Source organism: Enhydra lutris, unplaced genomic scaffold (assembly GCF_002288905.1).
Source record: "Enhydra lutris kenyoni isolate GAN:26980312 unplaced genomic scaffold, ASM228890v2 scaffoldscaffold23, whole genome shotgun sequence".
Lineage (NCBI taxonomy): Eukaryota > Metazoa > Chordata > Mammalia > Carnivora > Mustelidae > Enhydra > Enhydra lutris.
This window is the reverse complement of record NW_019154107.1, coordinates 22,581,962-22,601,304: the sequence shown is the minus strand read 5'-3', so window position 1 is coordinate 22,601,304 and position 19,343 is coordinate 22,581,962. Positions and strand designations below refer to the sequence as shown.

The window sequence follows — 19,343 nt, the reverse complement described above, 5'->3', positions numbered from 1 at the left end:
TAGAACCCCTGTGTTTAGCAAAGGTGCCCCCAGAGATTCTATTGTTGCATTAAAAAGACTTGCATAGACTTGATAATAGTTGAAGCTTCTTGTGACTCCACGGGGGTTCATCCTATCACTCCTTCTCTACTTTTGTGTTCTTTCGAAAATGCTAGAACCCCAAAGCTCGCTCGGCAGTTGTTTTCAAGAGCCAAATACTAGAAAATGGCCCGAATGTCCAGCAATGACAGAATTCAGTACATTGTGCTATTCACGAATATTACAGAGCAAAGAAAGCTCAAAACCAGGCAAAACCAATATTTAAGGGGCGCCTGGGTGGTTCAGTTAATTAAGCATCTGCCTTCAGCTCAGGTCATGATCCTGGGGTCCTGGGATCAAGCCCGGTGCTGGGCTCCTTGCTCAGTGAGGAGTCTGCTTCACCCTCTCCCTCTGCTTGTGTTCTCTGTCAAGTAAATAAGTAAATAAAATGTTAGGGGGAAAAAAAAAAACCAACTCATAAATGAGCCCATCCTCTGACCCCTAACCCCAGTCCTGGGAATTTATCCTAACGGAATATATTTTTTTAAAGATTTTATTTATTTATTTGACAGAAAGAGATCACAAGTAGGCAGAGAGGCAGAGTGGGGGAAGCAGGCTCCCTGCTGAGCAGAGAGCCCAATGCGGGACTCGATTCCAGGTCCCTGGGATCATGACCCGAGCCAAAGGCAGAGGCTTTAACCCACTGAGCCACCCAGGCGCCCCCTCAGGGAATATTTTTTAAAAGACTTACCCACCATCCAACTTCACAACTGTCAACTGATTGGGTGATCTCGTTTTGTCTGTACCCTGCCCCACTTCTGCCCCTTGGATTATTCGGAAGCAGATGCCAGACATTGTTTCCTTTCACTGATAAACATGTATCTCTGAAAGGTCAGAAGCCCCCTCACAAAAAGTAATTGCACTACCATTGTCACACCTCAGGAAAAAAACTCCCACAATTCCTCAACATCCGGGTGCTTGTGAGAACTCGTGAGACCAATGTCTGACTCACAGAGAAAACCTAAAATCAAGAGCAGTGGTAGTTACTGGTGAGTCACTAGTTATCGGTGTTTCTGTGCAACGGGCTCACCTCCATCGTAGTGTTGCTATAACAACACAGTGTCACCCCAGCCACATGCTCTCCATATTCCTGAGAGAGAGAGAGAGAGAGAGAGAGTGTGTGTGTGTGTGTGTGTGTGTGTGTTGTCTTTTTTAACAGTAAAAATAAAATATACAGTTAAAGCCGTAAAACAAGAAATTTTGTATTTGCCAAGGGGTCATGCAGATCTCTCATATGATAGAAAATATATGTAAAAATATTTATGTAACATGATTGATTGGAGCTGCCCTTTCCCTCTAGTTTTATAGGTTCATTTGCTTCCCAATATTTTATCTAGAAAAAAATTTAAACCTGCCAAAGAGTTATAAGAATAAACAGCCCAAAGGAAGGAAACTGAGATGCACAGGGATTTATTTTTCTTATGGAAGAAGAGGCATCAGGGAAGACAGCTCAGGCTGGGGTACTGGCATCACTGGGTCATCCGTGATGTAGGTTTGCTCAATCTTTCTACTCCACTATGGTCAGCATATGGTTTTAGTCTTTCTGGTCACAGAACACTTCCTGCGCCCCTGGGTGTGAGGCTCCAAGTTCTAGGAGAGAAAAAAAATAGCAGATCTGAAAGGTTTTTTATGAGGTTTCCCTTGGAAAGGGCCACCCGTCCATCCCAGAGACTTCTACCTACACCTCATTGACCAGAATTGAAAGACAAGGCTGCCCTAGAGGAAAGGGCGTTAAGGAGCCAAGGACTCTTAGAGAAGCATGTCCATCCTGAACCCAAGTGGGGCTCTGTTAGGAACGGAGATGGGAAAGGAGTATCTGTCACAGACAGGGAGAGAATAAAGGCAGAGAGGCAGCCACGTCGGGGGTCCAGGCGGAAGGCAGCAGGAAGGGAAGGAAGAGCAGACAGGAGCCATGTTCAGAAACGACGAGCCAATCTCAGATCACGGTAGGAGAGATGTTACAATCCTGCCCTGGTGGACAAGTGGAAGGATTGGGAGGCAGGGGCAAGGCGTTATTTTTCATGCCTGTCGTGACAGTTTACTATTGGTGATATGTCCAGTGAAACTATGGAATCATACAATGGCCCTTTAAATAGACAGCATCTTACTTTCAGGGAGTAAATGTGGTTTGGTGCTACAGATCCTTCCATGGCAGGAAGACAGTAGGGGAGGGCGGCCCTTGGTACAGGAGCATCAAGGGAACCACATTTAGTGGCCAGGAGAGAGCGGAAACCCAGCCCTCTGGAAGCTGACCCTCAGAAGCTGGAAAGGAGGGGGCCGAGGAAGAGTCATCAGCCTCAGCAGCTCCTGTTCTCCCTTTCATAGGCAAGAGACTGGCTCGGGGCCCTGTCAGAAGTGGCATGTCTTTCCCTGCGGGCGTCCCTGGTACTTTAATTAGAGCCCTTAGCTAAGAATGTCAGGGAGGGCCTCTCTGAAGAGGCGACATTTGGGTGAGACCTGAATGAGCAGGAGACTGCTGTGAGGAGAAAGGAAGTTGGAGCAGAAAGGAGGAACTTGGCACAGCTAAGGGAGGGAAAGGAGGTTGGTATGAGGGGGACACGTGGCTGCAGGGAGGAACCAAGTCAGGTGGTCTTATAAGGCATAATGGAGGCAGGAAGGTCAGGTGAGGAGACTGTTAGAATAGTTCCAGAAAGAAAGGAAGTTAACTTGGACTTTAGCAGTGGGGGTGGTGAAGTGGCCAGGTTTGGAAGCAGAGCATCTGAGATTTGCAGATGAAGGGAAGGAGAAAAAGAGAAAAAAAAAGAATGACTTCCAAGCCTTTGACCTGAATGGATGAACGATCTAGCCATTTAAGGAAATGGGGAAAGGACCCAGAAGAGGTCAGGGAAAGGGAAGGAGAAGGTACAAGTATCTACTGTTATCCACCACCTTTCAGTTCTTTAGTTCAGATGGTGGCGAGTACCCCCTTATTTGAATATTATAAAATCTCTTAAAATTTATGTATATTTAGGGGCGCCTGGGTGGCTCAGTGGGTTAAGCCTCTGCCTTCGGCTCAGGTCATGATCTCAGGGTCCTGGGATCGAGCCCCGCATCGGGCTCTCTGCTCAGCACTGAGCCTGCTTCCTCCTCTCTCTACCTGCCTCTCTGCCTACTTGTGATCTCTCTCTTTAGGTTTTAAATAAAATCTTTAAAAAAAAATTATGTATATTTATAGTAATTTATATTTAATATAAATTTAGATATATTAATAGAGCTAAGGAGATTAATAAATCTAGAGAGTATGCTTAAGTATATTAATATATTAAGTATATTAATGAATCTAGGGAGAAAAATACATGTAATCATTTCTGCGGAGGCTGAAAAGGCATGTGACAAGCTCAACACCCATTCTCAATAAAAATTCAAAATTTGAACAGACTGATACCCTTAGTTAATATTATTCTAGCATCATGCTTAATGGCAAACACCCAAAGAATTCACAATTCTTATATTAACATTCTAGTGGAGACACTAACTGAGGCAACTGGACAAGAAAAATGGATTAGAGGTCAATAGTATAGTTTTAAGGAACAGATAGAATTACTTTATGTATTATTTGAGTGATTTCAGTATATCTTTAATAGGGTATATCTTTAATATAGTGTATCTTTTTTATAGTATATACTATAGTTTGTCTTTCATAAATAGTACCATTTCTGCAATGAAAAAAAGAAAAGAAAGAAACATATCTGGGTAGTGCCGCCCTCCCCCAATTTGAGGTCTAATAATTGGAAAGGAGAAAGTAAAACTATTATTATTTGTACATGTATACCTCGAAAAACCAGGAGACTCAACCGAGAAACTACTATAAAAAATGTGAGAATTCAGTAAGGTAGCAGAAAATAAAATATGCAAAAATCAACAGCTTTCCTATATATAATTACCAGCTAGAAAATCTAATGAAAGAAGATACCTCATTTATAATAGCAACAAATAACATAAAACACATAGGAATAAATTTCACATGAAATGTGCAAAAATTATACAAAGAAAACTCTAAAAACATTACTGAAGTTACAAAAAGACAACCTGACCAGAGTCATCATATATGTCAATTATCCCTAAGTCACTTTGTAAATCAACACCATTCCAAAAGAACCTGAAAAATTTTTAGAGCTAAACAGATGGACTGTAAATGTTGTTTTTAAGAAATAAAAAAGCCAGGGGTGCCTGGCTGGCTCAGTCAGTGCAGCATATGATTCTTGATCTGGGGGTTGTGAGTTCAACCCCAATACTGGTCGTAGAGGCTACCTAATAAAAAACAACTTTTAAAAACCCTCTGTATTGGGGCACCTGGGTGGCTCAGTCATTAAGCGTCTGCCCTCAGCTCAGGTTATAATCCCAGGGTCCTGGGATCGAACCCTGCATCTTCTCCCTCTCACAGTCCAGCTGCTTGTGTTCCCTCTCTCGCTGTCTCTCTCTCTGTCAAATAAATTAATAAAACAAATTTTTTAAATCCTCTGTATTGTCAAAAACCAAAACACCATAAACAACATGAAAACACAAATGGCCAAATGTAAAACAAAAACAAAAACAAAAACTATTTGGCTACTACTATAACAAAGATCTAATCTTCCTCATATAGAGCTTCTACAAATCAAACACAAGAAATTGACCAATAATGCAAAAGAAAAATCGCCCAAAGATCATTGGGAATGGACAGTTAACAGAAAAAGAAATACAAATAGTCTTTTAAATAATGGGAAGGTGTTTGAGCTCATTCAGAAGAGAACTATAAAACTATCCAGGTTAAAAAAAAAAAAAAGGATCAATTACATTAGCCAACATACAAGTTTGCCAACACACTCAAATACGAAACTATGGAAAAAGAAGCACTCTTGTACCTTGTCGATGGCAGTGCAAATTGATACAACTCCTGTGGGGAACTTGACCATATGTGCCCAAATTTCAAAGAATATACTTATGTGTATGAAGTTAATCATTCATTGCAGTTATTACTGGAAATAACAAATGACAGAAAACAACTGATCAATAGGATAGTTGCATAATTACGGTATAGCCACACAATAAGACCATTCTGAGTACACAACTGTAAAAAGGAATGGACTCTATGTAGTGACATGCAAAATTTTCCATTATATATTGTTGAGTAGAAAAAAGGTATGGAACCACATACTGTGATATTTTTTCCTAAGCGAGTTCTATGCCCAGCATGGGGCTTGAACTCACAACCCTGAGATCAAGACTCACACGCTCTGCCAACTGCCAACTGAGCCAGCCAGGCGCCTTGTAGCACGCTACCTTTTATGAAAAATTAGGAGAAAATATATTCGTAGATGCTTCCCTTTGCATAAAGACCCTCTAGAAGGATAGACAAGTAAGTAATACGTGGTTACTGGTTGGGATGGGGGCAAGGTGGGAATAAGACTTCATTGCATAACTTCACATATCGTGTGATTCTAAAATAAGTCAATGTATTCTCTAGGTAAAATATTAATTAAAAGACATGGTACCAGGAAAAAAAAAAAAAAGACATGGTACCGAAAGCTATGAACATGGATGGAAGCGCAAGCTGGAGAAAGACATGAGATCAAGCCAGGGCTTCGAGATCGGTGACATTAAGGGAATGATCCAGAAGAGAGGGAAATACAGATAATACATTCATAGGTGAGAGGCCACCACAGAACTAAGTGGTCGAGAAAAGCAGAGCTAGATGGTCTAAACAAGAGCACGCCATACTTCCTCCATGAGGAGGTAACAGAAGAAAGCATCGAAGGGAACACAAAGTATGAATCTGGCCAGGGGTGATGCCGGTTCCTCTCTTTACTTAGGGTTTTCAACAGAGCTGTTAGCAAATACATCCTGATCTTCTGGAACTAAATGCCTTTAAAAAACACCTTTCCTTTGGCTACTTGATCACTATAACATGTAAGGTATGGCTGTGACCACCGACTGACACTACCATTCACAACAGAGTTGACTCTGTCCCAGTAGAGAACACAATTATAAGGGCCATCCAGTGTTTTTTAAGCTAGTTTTTGGAAAGCCACAGACGGGAATATAAACCCAGCTTCCCTATAGAATTAGATAAAACCTGAGTTGTATCCCACCCAACTCCAAAGCTGGAAATCAATAGGATTACCCACGTTGCTGTGCTGTCAAAATTGAATCATGCCCCCCCCTTTTTTTTTTTTAATTATCATTGTTAAAGCTGAATTCCCATCTCCAGATATTCCTTCCTGTGGTAACACACCAAAACAACAGACTTAAAAAAGAGTGTTAAGTTTCACTTTATGTGTTTATACCTTATCTCCAAAACATATAGGCAAGTTTCAGATGTCTGCGCAAGAAAATGAAAGAAGTCGAGAAAGAGAAATGAGTACGCTGAGATTCAACCAGGGGTGTCGTTAATAAATGCCCCAGACCTCATTCCTAGGAGTGGGCCCAAGTAAAAACACGTCCTTAGAACCAAAGCCTGTCTGTGACACTGATATCCAAAATAAATCTACCCCACAGGTTCTATCACAAGAAATACTGTTAACATTGTAGATCTCTTAGAAATCCACGGAATAAACAGACTCACAAACTGCACACGGCAGTTTCCATGCCCCTTGTAGGAAAGACGGCTTTGCCTAAGTGTATGCCAATTAAAGAAGCTTCTACAGGAAGTCACCACAGGACAATCCAAGGACACAGTTCCCTGATGAAAACTGACATTAAAATCTTGTTATTAAAATTCTGGGACATTATGGTCATTAAGGTTCAGTGCCTGCTGAGAATTAATATGAAAGTAAGACTCCCAAGTACTCTCCCAATGATGAGTTTTAAGAAGATGAAACTGAAAAGATGTAAGTTTCTTTTCTTTTCTTTTTTTTAGATTTTATTTATGTATTTGACAGAGAGAGAGAGAGACAGTGAGAGAGGGAACACAATCAGGCAGAGTGGGAGAGGGAGAATCAGGCTCCTCAGCAAAAAGCCTGATGCAGGGCTTGATCCCAGGACTCTGGGATCGTCACCTGAGCCAAAGGCAGACCCTTAACAACTGAGCCATCCAGGCGCCCCAGGGTGTAAGGTTTCTAACAAGTTTCAGATAAACTGAATATTGCACACTTTCTGCACAGGCAGTTCCTAACTTGACTTTCGGGAAGCCTCTCTGTTCCTAACAGGAACCCTTCCAGAAGGTGCTTACTGGATAAGAAGGGGAATGCCTGCATTAAATTTACGTCCATTTTTATGGTTGCCTTCAGCAGGAGTGTTGCTCTTAAATATCTAGACTGTCACGAGAACCAGCTGGACTCCTTCATCTATATATTCCTACGTAAACTTCCTTCACAAAATGTGGCATTTCATGGAGACTCCTGCTCCATGGACATGCTCCAAACCAAGAGCATGATCTTGTGCTCCAGGAGCATGAATAAATAGAAGTGCTCCAGATAGAAGTAGCAGATGATTTTTCCTGTTGGCTGGATATTCTGAGTTCACAATTTAAAAATGTGTTTTAGATTTAACATAATAAAGATGTCAATTCTCCTCCAAATTGATCTATAGGTTCAGCACAATTACCATCAAAATCCCAGCAAGATTTTTTTTGTAAGGAAAAGCTTACATTCTAGGGCTGCCTAGCTGGCTCAGTTAGTAGAGCGTACAATTGATCTCGGCATCATGAGTTCAAGCCCCACGTTGGGCATAGAGATTACTTAAAAAAAAAAAAAAAAAAAAGGAAGGAAGGAAGGGAGGGAGAAAGGAAGGAAACTTTTTCTAAAATGTATGTGGGGGTACCTGGGTGGTTCAGTGGGTTAAGGCCTCTGCCTTCGGCTCAGGTCATGATCCCAGGGTCCTGGGATCAAGCCCCACATCGGGCTCTCTGCTCAGCAGGGAACCTGCTTCGCCCGTCTCTCTCTGCCTACTTAATAAATAAATAAATAAATCTTTAAAAAATAAAATAAAATAAAATGTATGTGAAAAGACAAAGGAACTAGACTAGCTGAAACAAATTTGAAAAAGAACAAAGTGGGAAGAATCATTCTACCCAGTTTTCAGACTCACTCTATAGCTAGAAGTAATGGAAACAGTGTGGTGTCAGGAGAGGGATAGACACATAAATCAATGAAAGAGAAGACAACCCAAAATAGGCCCACACAAGGATGGTCAACTGAGCTTTGACAAAGTTGCATCGGCATTTCAACAGAGGAAGGAGGGGCTTTTCAACCAACAGTGCTAGAGCAGTTGAACATCCATAGATTAAAAAGATTCAAGATTAAAAAAAAATCCATAGATGGGGGCGCCTGGGTGGCTCAGTGGGTTAAGCTGCTGCCTTCGGCTCAGGTCATGATCCTAGGGTCCTGGGATCGAGTCCTGCATAGTGCTCTCTGCTCAGCAGGGAGCCTGCTTCCCTCTCCCTCTCTCTCTGCCTGCCTCTCTGCCTACTTGTGATCTCTGTCAAATAAATAAATAACCTTTTAAAAAAATGTTTAAAATAAAAAATAAAATTAAAAAAAATCCATAGATGAATATCCATAGATTAAACCTCACACCTTAAAAATGGGCTCAAAATGGATCATGTACTTAAATGTAAAATTATAAATTAGAAAAAATAGGAAATCTTTAGGACCTAGGGCTAGGTGAAGTGTTCTTAGATGTGATGCCAAGAGCACAATCTGCTAAAGGAAATACTGATAATTGGGCTGCATCAAAATTGGAAATGTTTTTAAAAGACTAAAAATATTTGCTCTGCAAAAGACCCTGCTAAGAAGAAAAATAAGCAGCCTTCGTGTCCGTTGATGGATGAGAGATCCAAAAACAAATACCATATGATTTCATTCATATGTGGAATTTAAAAAACAAAACAAACAAATGAAAAAGAGAGAGAGAGACACAAACCAAATAACAAACTTTTTTTTTTTTTTTTTTAAGAAGGCCCCACACCCAGCATGGAGCCCAACATAGGGCTTGAACTCACAACTCTGAGATCAAGACCTGAGCTGAGATTAAGAGTCAGCCACCCAACTGACTGAGCCACACAGGTGCCCCTCAAATAAGAGACTCTTAACTATGGAGAACAGAGGATTACCAGAGAGGAGGTGGGTAGGGGGATGGGTGAAATAGGTGATGGGGATTAAGAGTACACTTATCAGGGCGCCTGGGTGGCTCAGTGGGTTAAAGCCTCTGCCTTCGGCTCAGGTCATGATCTCAGGGTCCTGGGATCGAGCCCTGCATCGGGCTCTCTGCTCGACAGGTAACCTGCTTCCTCCTCTCTCTGCCTGCTTCTCTGCCTACTTGTGATCTCTGTCTGTCAAATAAATAAATAAATAATCTTAAAAAAAAAAAAAAAAAAGAGTACACTTATCTTGGGGCGCCTGGGTGGCCCAAGCAGTTAAGCATTTGCCTTTGGCCCAGGTCATGGTGGAATCGAGCTCTGCATCAGGCTCCCCACTCAGTGGGGAATCTGCTTCTCCCTCTGCCCTGGCCCTGCTTGTGTTCTCGCATTCTTGCTCTGTGCTCTCTCTCAAATAAATTAATTTTTAAAAAAGAAAAAAGAATACACTTATCTTTTTTTTTAAGTAATCTCTACATACAACATGGAGCTCAAACTCAAAACCCTGAGATCAAGAGTCACAGGACCTTCTTACTGAACCAGCCAGGCTCCTTAAGAGTATACTTATCTTACTGAGCACTGAAATTGCTGAATTGCCATATTATACACCCGAAACTAATAGAACACTGTATGTTAACTACACTGGAATTAAAATAATAATAAAAAGACAAGCTATAGACTAGGAAAAGTTACTTGTAAATCATAGATCTTAACAAAGGACTAGTACCTAGTATAAAGAACTCTCAAAACTCAAGAGTACAAAACCAATGAGTAAACAGAAACAGACTCACTCATACATACAGAGAACAAACTGGTGGTTTCCAGAGGGGAGGGAGTTTGGTGGGGGGGGGGTGGCAATATGTGATGGGGCTTAAGATATACAAATTTACAGCTATGAAATAAATCATGGGGATGAAAAGTATAGCATAGGGAATATAGCCAATAATGTTTCAACAACTTTGTATGGTGACAGATGGTGGCTACACTTATCATGGTAAGCCCCATGTCATGTATAGAATTATCAAATCCCTGAAACTAATGTAACATCATCTGTTAACTACACTTCAATAATTTTTTTTAAACCTCAGCATTGCAAAACTATCAACTATTTTAAAATGAGCAAAAGACACACACATATATTTTACCAGAGACTACAGAGATGGCAAATAAGCACCTGAAAAGATGTTCAACATCACTAGCCATTAGGGAATGCAAATTAAGACCCCGAGGAGACATCAGCTCGCGCCGATCAGAACAGCCAGAAAAAAATGTGCCGACACCGAGAGCTGTGAGGATGCAGAGAAACTGGATCTCTCGTGCATTGCTGATGGGCATCTGGAAAATGGTTTGGCAGGTTCTTAAACTAAACATACACTTACCATATGATCCCACAATTGCGTTTCTGCCAGAAAAACAAAAATCCATGTCCACACAAAAGCTGTACACAAGCGTTTAATGTTTGTAGCAACCTTGATCTGTCATCGTCACAAACTGGCAACAAGCCAAATACCCTTCACAGGCTGGATAAACAAATCAGGGAACGTCCATACCACTCAGCAATAAAGAAACCAACTCTTTGCGACAACTTGAATGGCTCTTGAGGACATTGTGCGGAGTGACAGAAAAGCCAATCTCAAAAGGTCACACACTGCACAAATCCATTTATGTTAACAATTCTGAGATGATATTTTAGAGATGGAAAACAAACAAGTGGTTGCCAGGGGTGACAGGGTGGGGAAGCAGGAAGGGAGGCAGGTGTGGCTCTAAAGGGGTAGCACTAGGGAGATCTTGGTAGCAGAACAGTTCTGTGGAGGTGGTTATACGAATCAACATGTGATAAAACCGCATAGGAGTACACACACACACACACACAGACACGCGCGCACGCACATAAAACTGGTGAGAAATGAAGGAGGTCTGTGGATTGTACCAACGTCAATTTCCTGGTTTTGATGTATTAGTTATGCCAGAGGTTACCAACAGGGTAAACTGTGAAAAGTACAAATGACCCAAATGACCTCTTTGTACTACTTCACAACTTCCTGTGAATTTATCATTTCAGACTAAAAAACATAAACTTAAGTTTTATCGAAAATATAATTGTATAAAACCTGTTTAGTACAGGGAAAGTGTGAAGCAGCAGAAAATCTTTGTTTCAACCGGAAGCAGGAACTGCCTCTATTTTGGCAGATTTCCTTCTAGTTTTCTACATACTCTCCAAAGAGTTGAGCTCGTTATGCACACTCCAGTTGAAACCTACTCTTTCCTCAACCCTCCCTCAACACAAACAATTATTTTCTCTACATCGCTAATAATTGTAAATAGCGGCTTAATATTCTTAGCACAATATATAAAATTAAACATTCAGCTCAAATTCCACTCAGAAGGAACAGGGTGAACAAAAACTCTGGCCGAGTACAGGATTGTCCGCACAAGAGCATCATATTCAGCTACAATATAAGGCAGGGGGATCTTAAGAGCTACCAAGGGAGACTGGTGCCATACTATTGGACCAACTTAATAGAACGCCATTAATTTGGTTGCAGTATCTACTGTAATTTGGAATATAGAGATCTTCTGCCATGAAGTACCTTCAAGTACCTGAAACATGATCATGGCCATTGGAAGTTTTGGAACACATGATAAAGGGTAGAGAACAGCAGACTCCATACCTAAGTTTGCTGCATCAGAATTGCCTGGGGAAATTAAAAGCAGAAGCAAAAAGCAAAAGAGATTATGGAGTGAATCCCCAGGGATAGGTTTTATTAGGAGTTGCCATAGAATCATTTCCCAGATTCCCTTGTTGCAACATCAAGTTGGGGAACCACAAAAGAAAAACTAGGTTCTAAGGGGACAAGGACTCCATTTGAAATCAACACTACACATTCCCTAACACTCAAGCAGACCCCAAATCAGCTTTTGAATGAGCCATTTTTGGATTTGACCATCCAAATGTTTACTAGATAACCCACTAGGATCCTACCAGGTGACTGGGTCAGGAGTGGAGGTTCAGAGACCATTCCGCATCCAACTAACCAACCGATGTCAGGTAAATGCGACAGGCTGTTGAAAATTTAGGTGAGTATAGAATGGAGTTAAGAGTGGAAAAGGGAGAATGAGGATTTCCACTTTCTTCCGAAGATGGGAGGCATTTTTACTTCACTTGGCTCAAAAGGAAAATGTCATGGTGCCACACTTGATCTCAAGATTAGGGTTAGGTATAACCCTAAGTTCAAGGCCCTACTTAAAAAAAAAGTAAAATGTCATCCTCAGTGTAACAAGGAAAACAGGAACCCTCAAATTATAAACCATGACTAGATCTGCTAACACAATAAAATCAGGACTGAAACCAGACATCCACAGAAAACCTTAAGTCAGAATAGACATGTGTCACAGTACTAACAGGCCCTCTTAATGATCCTTTGAAGGGAAAGGAAATTAGGGATGTGGTCATGTCCCTAGAGGATAGAGATAGCATCAGTACTTCCTTCTTTTTAAGGCCAAACAGCATTCCATTCCATGTATACACATTTTGTTTGTCCATCCGCCAACTGATTGGCATTTGGGTGGCTTCCACTTTTTGATTATTTTGAATGCTATGAACTTTCGCATGCAAACATAAGCTTTAAGCTTGTTTTCGTTTCTCCTGGGTAGAATTCTCCTGGGAGTAAAATTGCTGAGTCATAATGTAATTCTATGCTTAACACCTGTTTTGAGACTGCCGCTCCTCTTACAGTAAATGTGTTCATCTGTTTTATGGTGTTTTCTCCCATAATAAGCATCTTTGCAGGTCATGAAATATTCTTCCACATTATAATTAAACCTAGTGCCTTGTGTCAAAATATTCCTATTTCAGAATTACCCTGAAGACAACCCAGTCAGGTAGAGATAGGAAAAACCTGGGGGTGGGGGTGGGGTGGGGGATGGACAATGAAAATGAAAGTGGAGAAGAGTCATTATAGAGGAAACCATATTACAAACAGACTGGAAAGTGGATCAACTGAAAGGAGGACGAGATCTGAAGCAGAGCAGGTTTAAACCTATCTGGAATCGTGTTCAATGAAAACAGAAGAGAAAAAAACCCCGAGATACTCCTAAAATGCAGTGAACGTTTGGAGCCTCTGCATTCCAGTGGGAAGGCACGATAAGACCTGTGTCAACACCTAGATAGCTTAGTTACTGAGCTTCAAGAACAAGCCTGTGACCATTCAACCAGGTCACTTAGCATTGGGGAAAGGGAAACAGCTACCCAGAATAGGAAAAAAACATTTATATAATTTTAAGCAAAGACACTGGAAACATTTTCAAACATGGCCCCTGTAAGTCATTTTCGAAAAAAAGTATCTGGTTTTGAAATTCAGCCGAGACGGTTAAGAAAAAACTCAGGAAACTGTTAACACTGGGTAGAGGGGGAGAATGATTAGTATTTTATATTTAAACGTTATCATTTAAATTATAAAAATTAAACTACAAGAATTAATAGTATGCAAGTAAACCTGAGTTATTATAATCTTAGCCCTGCTAGACTAGAAATAATTCTCAATTCAGAACTACAGTCCCCCCAGATAGCTTGTGTTCACTCACAAAAGCGAACTGGAACCATTCTTAGAATCCAATTTCACTCTGTTTGTCACCTTCAGCCACTGTCTTGTTCCACACTTTTGACTAAACTCAGGATCCCCTTCCTCTTTCCCACCCCTAAAACCAATATGGTATGCTTCAAAATTCTGCCCTAAAAACTGTTTGCTGCTTTGAGATCATGACGAACTCTATCCAGAGGCAAGTACTTTTTTACAATGCTCGTGAAAAATTATTCTCATACTGCAAAGAACTCCAAGAGAAACAAGCTGAATTAAATATTTTCCCTAGGTTTAATCGTATCTGATTGCCAACACTTCACCACGTTTGACCCCCCAAACAGAATACTCCTTTTGTATGGTTTAACCTCACTTCTCAGAATGGGGCTTATCCAGACCATCCGTTCCTTGGTAGTGGAGGGGCCTGCAGCTACGTGGAGTAATGGACACCAGCAAGAATGCAGAGGAAGGGTGCCCATGCCATCTCTATCACCCTGACCCCAAATACATTTAGAAGTGAGCTCCATGCCCAACATGGGGCTTGAACTCCCAACTGAGACCAAAACACGTGATCTACTGACTGAACCACCCAGGAGTTCCCCTTGCTCCCCCACCCACCAAATACATTCTTGATCCCTAAGTGTTCACCATCACTTGGATTATTGGTACCTTTGCTTCTAACCCAACTTCTTCCACTGTTCAAATGACCTTCTCATTAAATGCTTCAAAGAACAAAGAGATTCCCACCCATATTAAGCTGCTCAAAGCACAAACCCATTTGCAATACATACTGTACATCACTAAGGACCTCTTAGATTCCCATCTAGTCCAACAACTCTTTTTGGGGCCAACTTCATCATTTATGACAAATACTTGTTATCAGAGTAATTCTGTCTCCAAAAGGCATCTCCACATTAGCACTGGACAGCAAACCAAAAAATATTAAAAAAAAAAATTACACCTTACAATTCTTCAGGCAAGAGCACAACTTTATTTTCACCTAGAATAATAAACCACAATTGACAACAACAAAGGAGACTGTGCAGTTCAACTTTTTATTTTAATAAAATCAGAATATGCACAGCACATGCAGTGCTAGCATCTAAACTAATACAGTAAGCAATTACTAAAGCTACAGTGACTTGAAGTTCAATCTTTACATTCAGCAAGTTTAAATCCATTCTTATGTGATTTTTGAAACCTTATTAACTGAAAATATTGCTTGCTGATAAAACTTGCTCAAACGCTACCGCTGAATGTACAAGTCACTGAATATGCCAATACAACAAAGATAACCACATGTTTGAGGATTGCAATGTGCCAGACATTCACTGAAAAAAAAAAATACACACAACTAAACAAAACTCACGCAACAAACATCTGAGAATCTGGACACTTCTTATCAGTGTTTTGAAGTGTATCATTAATATCTTAAGACAAGTGTATCAAAACCTTGGCATGATTTAGTTTCAAGTCGCCAATTTTGTTTTTACTAACATCAGAAAGTTATGGCTACACTGCCAAATGCCGGGTCTGCTTAATTTGACTTAAGAGTTTAATATGACTTAACATTAAAAGCTCACACTACCCCGAAATATATAATTTCACGCATACGGTGACATTCAACATTCAAGTGCCAGTGTTTTTGTACTGTCTTTTGGTCAAGTTTCTTTAAACTTTCAAAGAATCGCTTTTAGGCTTACAAAAATAAATATTTGTCAAAATGTTCAATAAATATTACATAAAACTAGCAGCAAAAAGTATCTAGAAATCTGTCGTGTGCAAATAGTTTTCTTCCCGACTATTATTCCCGTGGTCCCAAATAAATTTTAGAATCTAGTCCCATCCCCTTCCTAGACAAGCTGCGTTCAACAATCTCCAAGAGACAAAATAAGATTGGAAGTTTAAGGACACGCACACAAGACATATATATAAAATTCTCTGAATGTGCAATAAAAGAAGTACTTTGTAAAAAGTTATGGGCAAAATGTACAAGGGCCTAAACCTAGACTAATTGAAATAGCACCATAACAAATGACCTCAATACTGTCAAGTGCACCTACTTAATAAAAGTTTTAGAACAAGGCACAATACACTTGAAAATCTATTGCACTTTAGGAAATTTTTGCCGTCTTCCTATGCCACTGTAAAAAGATTGAGCGTTTTGATCACCGCATTCTGGCCACAAAATTAGCACAGAATTCAAAGTGGCAGAGGCATTTTAGTGGTGGACAATGCTCATCTTTGGCCAGATTTAGCATAAACAGACTATAAATACAATGGAAACCTATGCAACTAAAACTGACTACAACTGCACTGTAGAGCAGAATCGACACCTTGTGCAGTTATGTACATATTTCCAACCTGTGTGATCTCAAAAGATTTCAGTTTGTTACTCTTCTGGAGCCATTTTTACAAAGTCTATATAGTAAGCCAGTTTAACATCTCAACGCAGCTTGAACAGAGTAATGTGAATCGGCATTTAAAATAAAGCCTGCTGCATTAATTCTTCCTGTTCATACCCTCTTGACCAAAAAACATCAACACTAGCATGCGTTATTAGACCAAAAATCACCCAGGGCCCCGAGGAGGGCTGGTCATTGCTGTGGTCAGCCATTCTACCATTTCAATTTCATTTATGGCAGGCATTTAAAAAGTCTAAGTAGATGAATTCTCCTAAAAACCTATTTCAAGTTATCAGACCTTTAAACTTTCCCTGTAATAATATGCCCACATTTGGCTAGCTCATAGTTAATGATCTGCCTAAACGTTGAAAGAGGAATTGCTGTATTTACTTGCATTAACTTTGAAAACAGTGCTTTGAATGTATGCATGTATTCATACATCACCTCATCATGACTGGAATGGCTTGTTTAAAGACTATCAGGTTCTAAATACCTATCCAGGATAGAGTGAGCAAATCAGAACTTTAACTTAATACAGTTTGCCACATTAGAAACTAATTCCATTATTATGCTTCAAGACGTTTGTTGTTTTCCCCCAATCTGCAAGTATCAAAAAGCCCTAATGCAGGCTACCGCATAAGTTTTTTCCTTATAATATTTATGGATGAATCGATGATTCCTGTTAAGTTGTATCACACCTGTGTGCCAAGGTTTGATTTTAGCCCAAGTTCAGTAAATTTATTTTGTCAAAACAATTGATATCTTGAGCATTACTGAGCCAACAGGACATCAAAATAAAAAGTTGTCTAAAGTTAAAGGCACAGTACATTAACAAACAAATGATCCTCAGTCACAAAATTATAAATGCAGTTTGGGATGGGGGTTGGCGGGAGGGGAGTTAATCCAAACTACAGCAATGAAGTCTTCGAACCACCTTCTGAACAGGGCTGCTGATTGTTCCTTTCAATTCTTCATGTGACCTTGAGCTCCCTTAAAAAAAAAATTTCAGTGGAGAATCACAGCTGGTAATGTACTGCGAGTTCTTGAAGCTACACAAGGTATAGTCTGGCTAAGTTACATGTGGTTTCCATATTAGCTTGTTTGGCAGGGTGACCTACTGCAAAGCAGGTTCAGTTACCCCACCAGTCAACCCCCTGGGAGTTATAATTTCCTCCATATCCATCACTGTTGTAAAAGCCTCCATAGCCACCTAATGAGAGATTTAAAAAAAGAAAGAGACAAATTAATTAAGTCAGCCACCGTTAAATCTTTCCCTTCTTTAAATACTTTGATGTCACATTACTAAAAGCAATCTACAGGGCAGAACTTCCCCCAGTGTTTTTAATTATGCTCTGAAAAAGAGGACTACAAGGAAGAACCCCTTCCCAAAGACAGGTTAAAAAAAGTCACATTTACCTCCACCAAACCCTCTGCTGCTGCCGTGGCCACCGCCTCCACTGCGGCTGTTGCTTGCGCGGCTGCTGCTGAAGCTGGAACTGCTGGCACCGCTGCTTTGTCGATAGTCTCGGGCACCAAATCCTCCACTGAATCTGCTACTGCAACGACAAGGTGTGTTGGTGGTTCTCGGGAAGATGCAATTCCACCAAATAATCCGGTTCTTGTTAACACTTTCCCATGGTCAATTTCTGACTTTGCAGTACCAAAGTTTCCCTATCCAGCCCTCTTTTCCCTAACAGTGATCGTAAACGCTGTAGCGGCGAATGACTGGCTTTAACTCAGTGTCATCTCTTCTAATACCCCTCACCGGAAGGATCCAGGCAACCTAAGAAATATGAAGCCCACTCAACTGAACACTGGAAGAGTGAACTGTGGACACGGCACCATCCCTCTCTTTATGCACCACCCATACGCCTTACCTCTTCGATCGTCCACGACTGCTTCCCTTGTAGTGGTGTTCATAAGCCATGTTTTCTAACCAAGATGGCACTTCTTGTTTAGCTTCAACAAGAAGATCCAACAAATCCTTGGTAATGTTTATATTCCTCTCATTAAAGAACGAGGTGGCAAGGCCTAAACCAGTTCCAAAAAGTACATAAATTAAGGTCATCCAATGAAGCATAGTATTCTTTCCTATACAGCATCTTAAGTAGAATACCATGCAAAGACAGAACAAGTCATTTGTATTGCGGAGAGAGATTTTAACCACATTTCCTAGAGAGTTCTTGGCCGCACGTATCCTACTGAAAAACCACAGCAGACCATCAAGTAACTGAACACTTACCAAGGTTCCCTACACGTCCTGTACGGCCAATGCGATGTACGTATTCCTCAATATCACTTGGCAAGTCAAAATTGATAACATGTTTCACATTTGAAATATCCAGTCCTCTTGCTGCTACCTGGAAAATAACTTTTGTTATATATGGTGCACTTCAAGCCAAACACTGAACATGCTGAACTTGAAAATAAGAACGATCTTATACATACTGCTGTAGCCACTAGAATTGGGCTTTTTCCTGAGCGGAACTGGTGAAGGGCCTCTTCTCTATCTCTCTGAGATCGGTCTCCATGGATACTGGTACAAGCATATCCTTCACGGTACAAGAAATCTTCCAGAGAATCTGCACCCTTTTTGGTCTCCACGAACACTAAGGTCAGTGAATCCTTGCCTGATTGTGAAAAATTACCAGGTTTTTGTCACTAACGGTGACTTAGTTCTCTTTACATTTAGTAAACATGCAAAGACAGGCAAATTAAAAACAGATTTTTAACCAATGTTCTGTATGGGGAGGAAAAGCAGTAAAGGCAATCCAAATGGACTCTCATCACCTAAGCCACCAACGTGATGCTAACACTGTCATTTTACCTGTTGCATTTAGGAGATCAAGCAAAAATGACCGTTTGTCGGACTCTTCCACCCAAACGACTTTCTGTGTAATATTCTCAGAGGTAGAGCCAACTCTTCCTACAGCTAAAAAGATATACTCATCCAAGAAATCACGGGCCAGCATCTGAAAGAAAAAAAAAATGTTTATTATCTACTGAGATTCCCAAGTAGTACAAATTCCCAAGTAGTAAAAGCGGCAGCATCAAACAATACCTGTATTTCCTTAGGGAAAGTAGCACTAAACATCATAGTGTGGCGGACACCCTTTGGTGGCATAGTATCTTGTTCAACTATCCTACGTATCTGAGGTTCAAAACCCATATCCAACATCCTATCAGCTTCATCTAACACCAAGTATCTGCCAAAAAAAAAATTCAGTT

At 40.5% G+C, this 19,343-nt stretch overlaps 1 protein-coding gene across 5 annotated transcripts in view; it reads right to left on the bottom strand.

Annotated features, from left to right (window-relative positions):
* Positions 1 to 1,472: 1,472 nt before the first annotated feature.
* The window catches only part of LOC111150416 (DEAD-box helicase 3, X-linked), a 29,617-nt gene continuing 11,746 nt past the window's right edge, over positions 1,473 to 19,343 (bottom strand). For 2 of the 5 annotated variants that reach the window (XM_022507842.1, XM_022507845.1), the window contains 7 exons: positions 19,177 to 19,321; positions 18,943 to 19,087; positions 18,564 to 18,745; positions 18,358 to 18,475; positions 17,993 to 18,146; positions 17,532 to 17,671; positions 14,682 to 17,325 (listed from right to left, as the gene is read on the bottom strand). In XM_022507842.1, the coding sequence (XP_022363550.1) occupies positions 17,246 to 17,325; positions 17,532 to 17,671; positions 17,993 to 18,146; positions 18,358 to 18,475; positions 18,564 to 18,745; positions 18,943 to 19,087; positions 19,177 to 19,321 (964 nt within the window). In that variant the 3' untranslated portion in view covers positions 14,682 to 17,245. Of the gene's footprint in view, positions 1,669 to 14,681; positions 17,326 to 17,531; positions 17,672 to 17,992; positions 18,147 to 18,357; positions 18,476 to 18,563; positions 18,746 to 18,942; positions 19,088 to 19,176; positions 19,322 to 19,343 lie in introns of those variants that run through there. The other 3 variants (XM_022507844.1, XM_022507843.1, XM_022507846.1) reach the window with 3 other exon arrangements.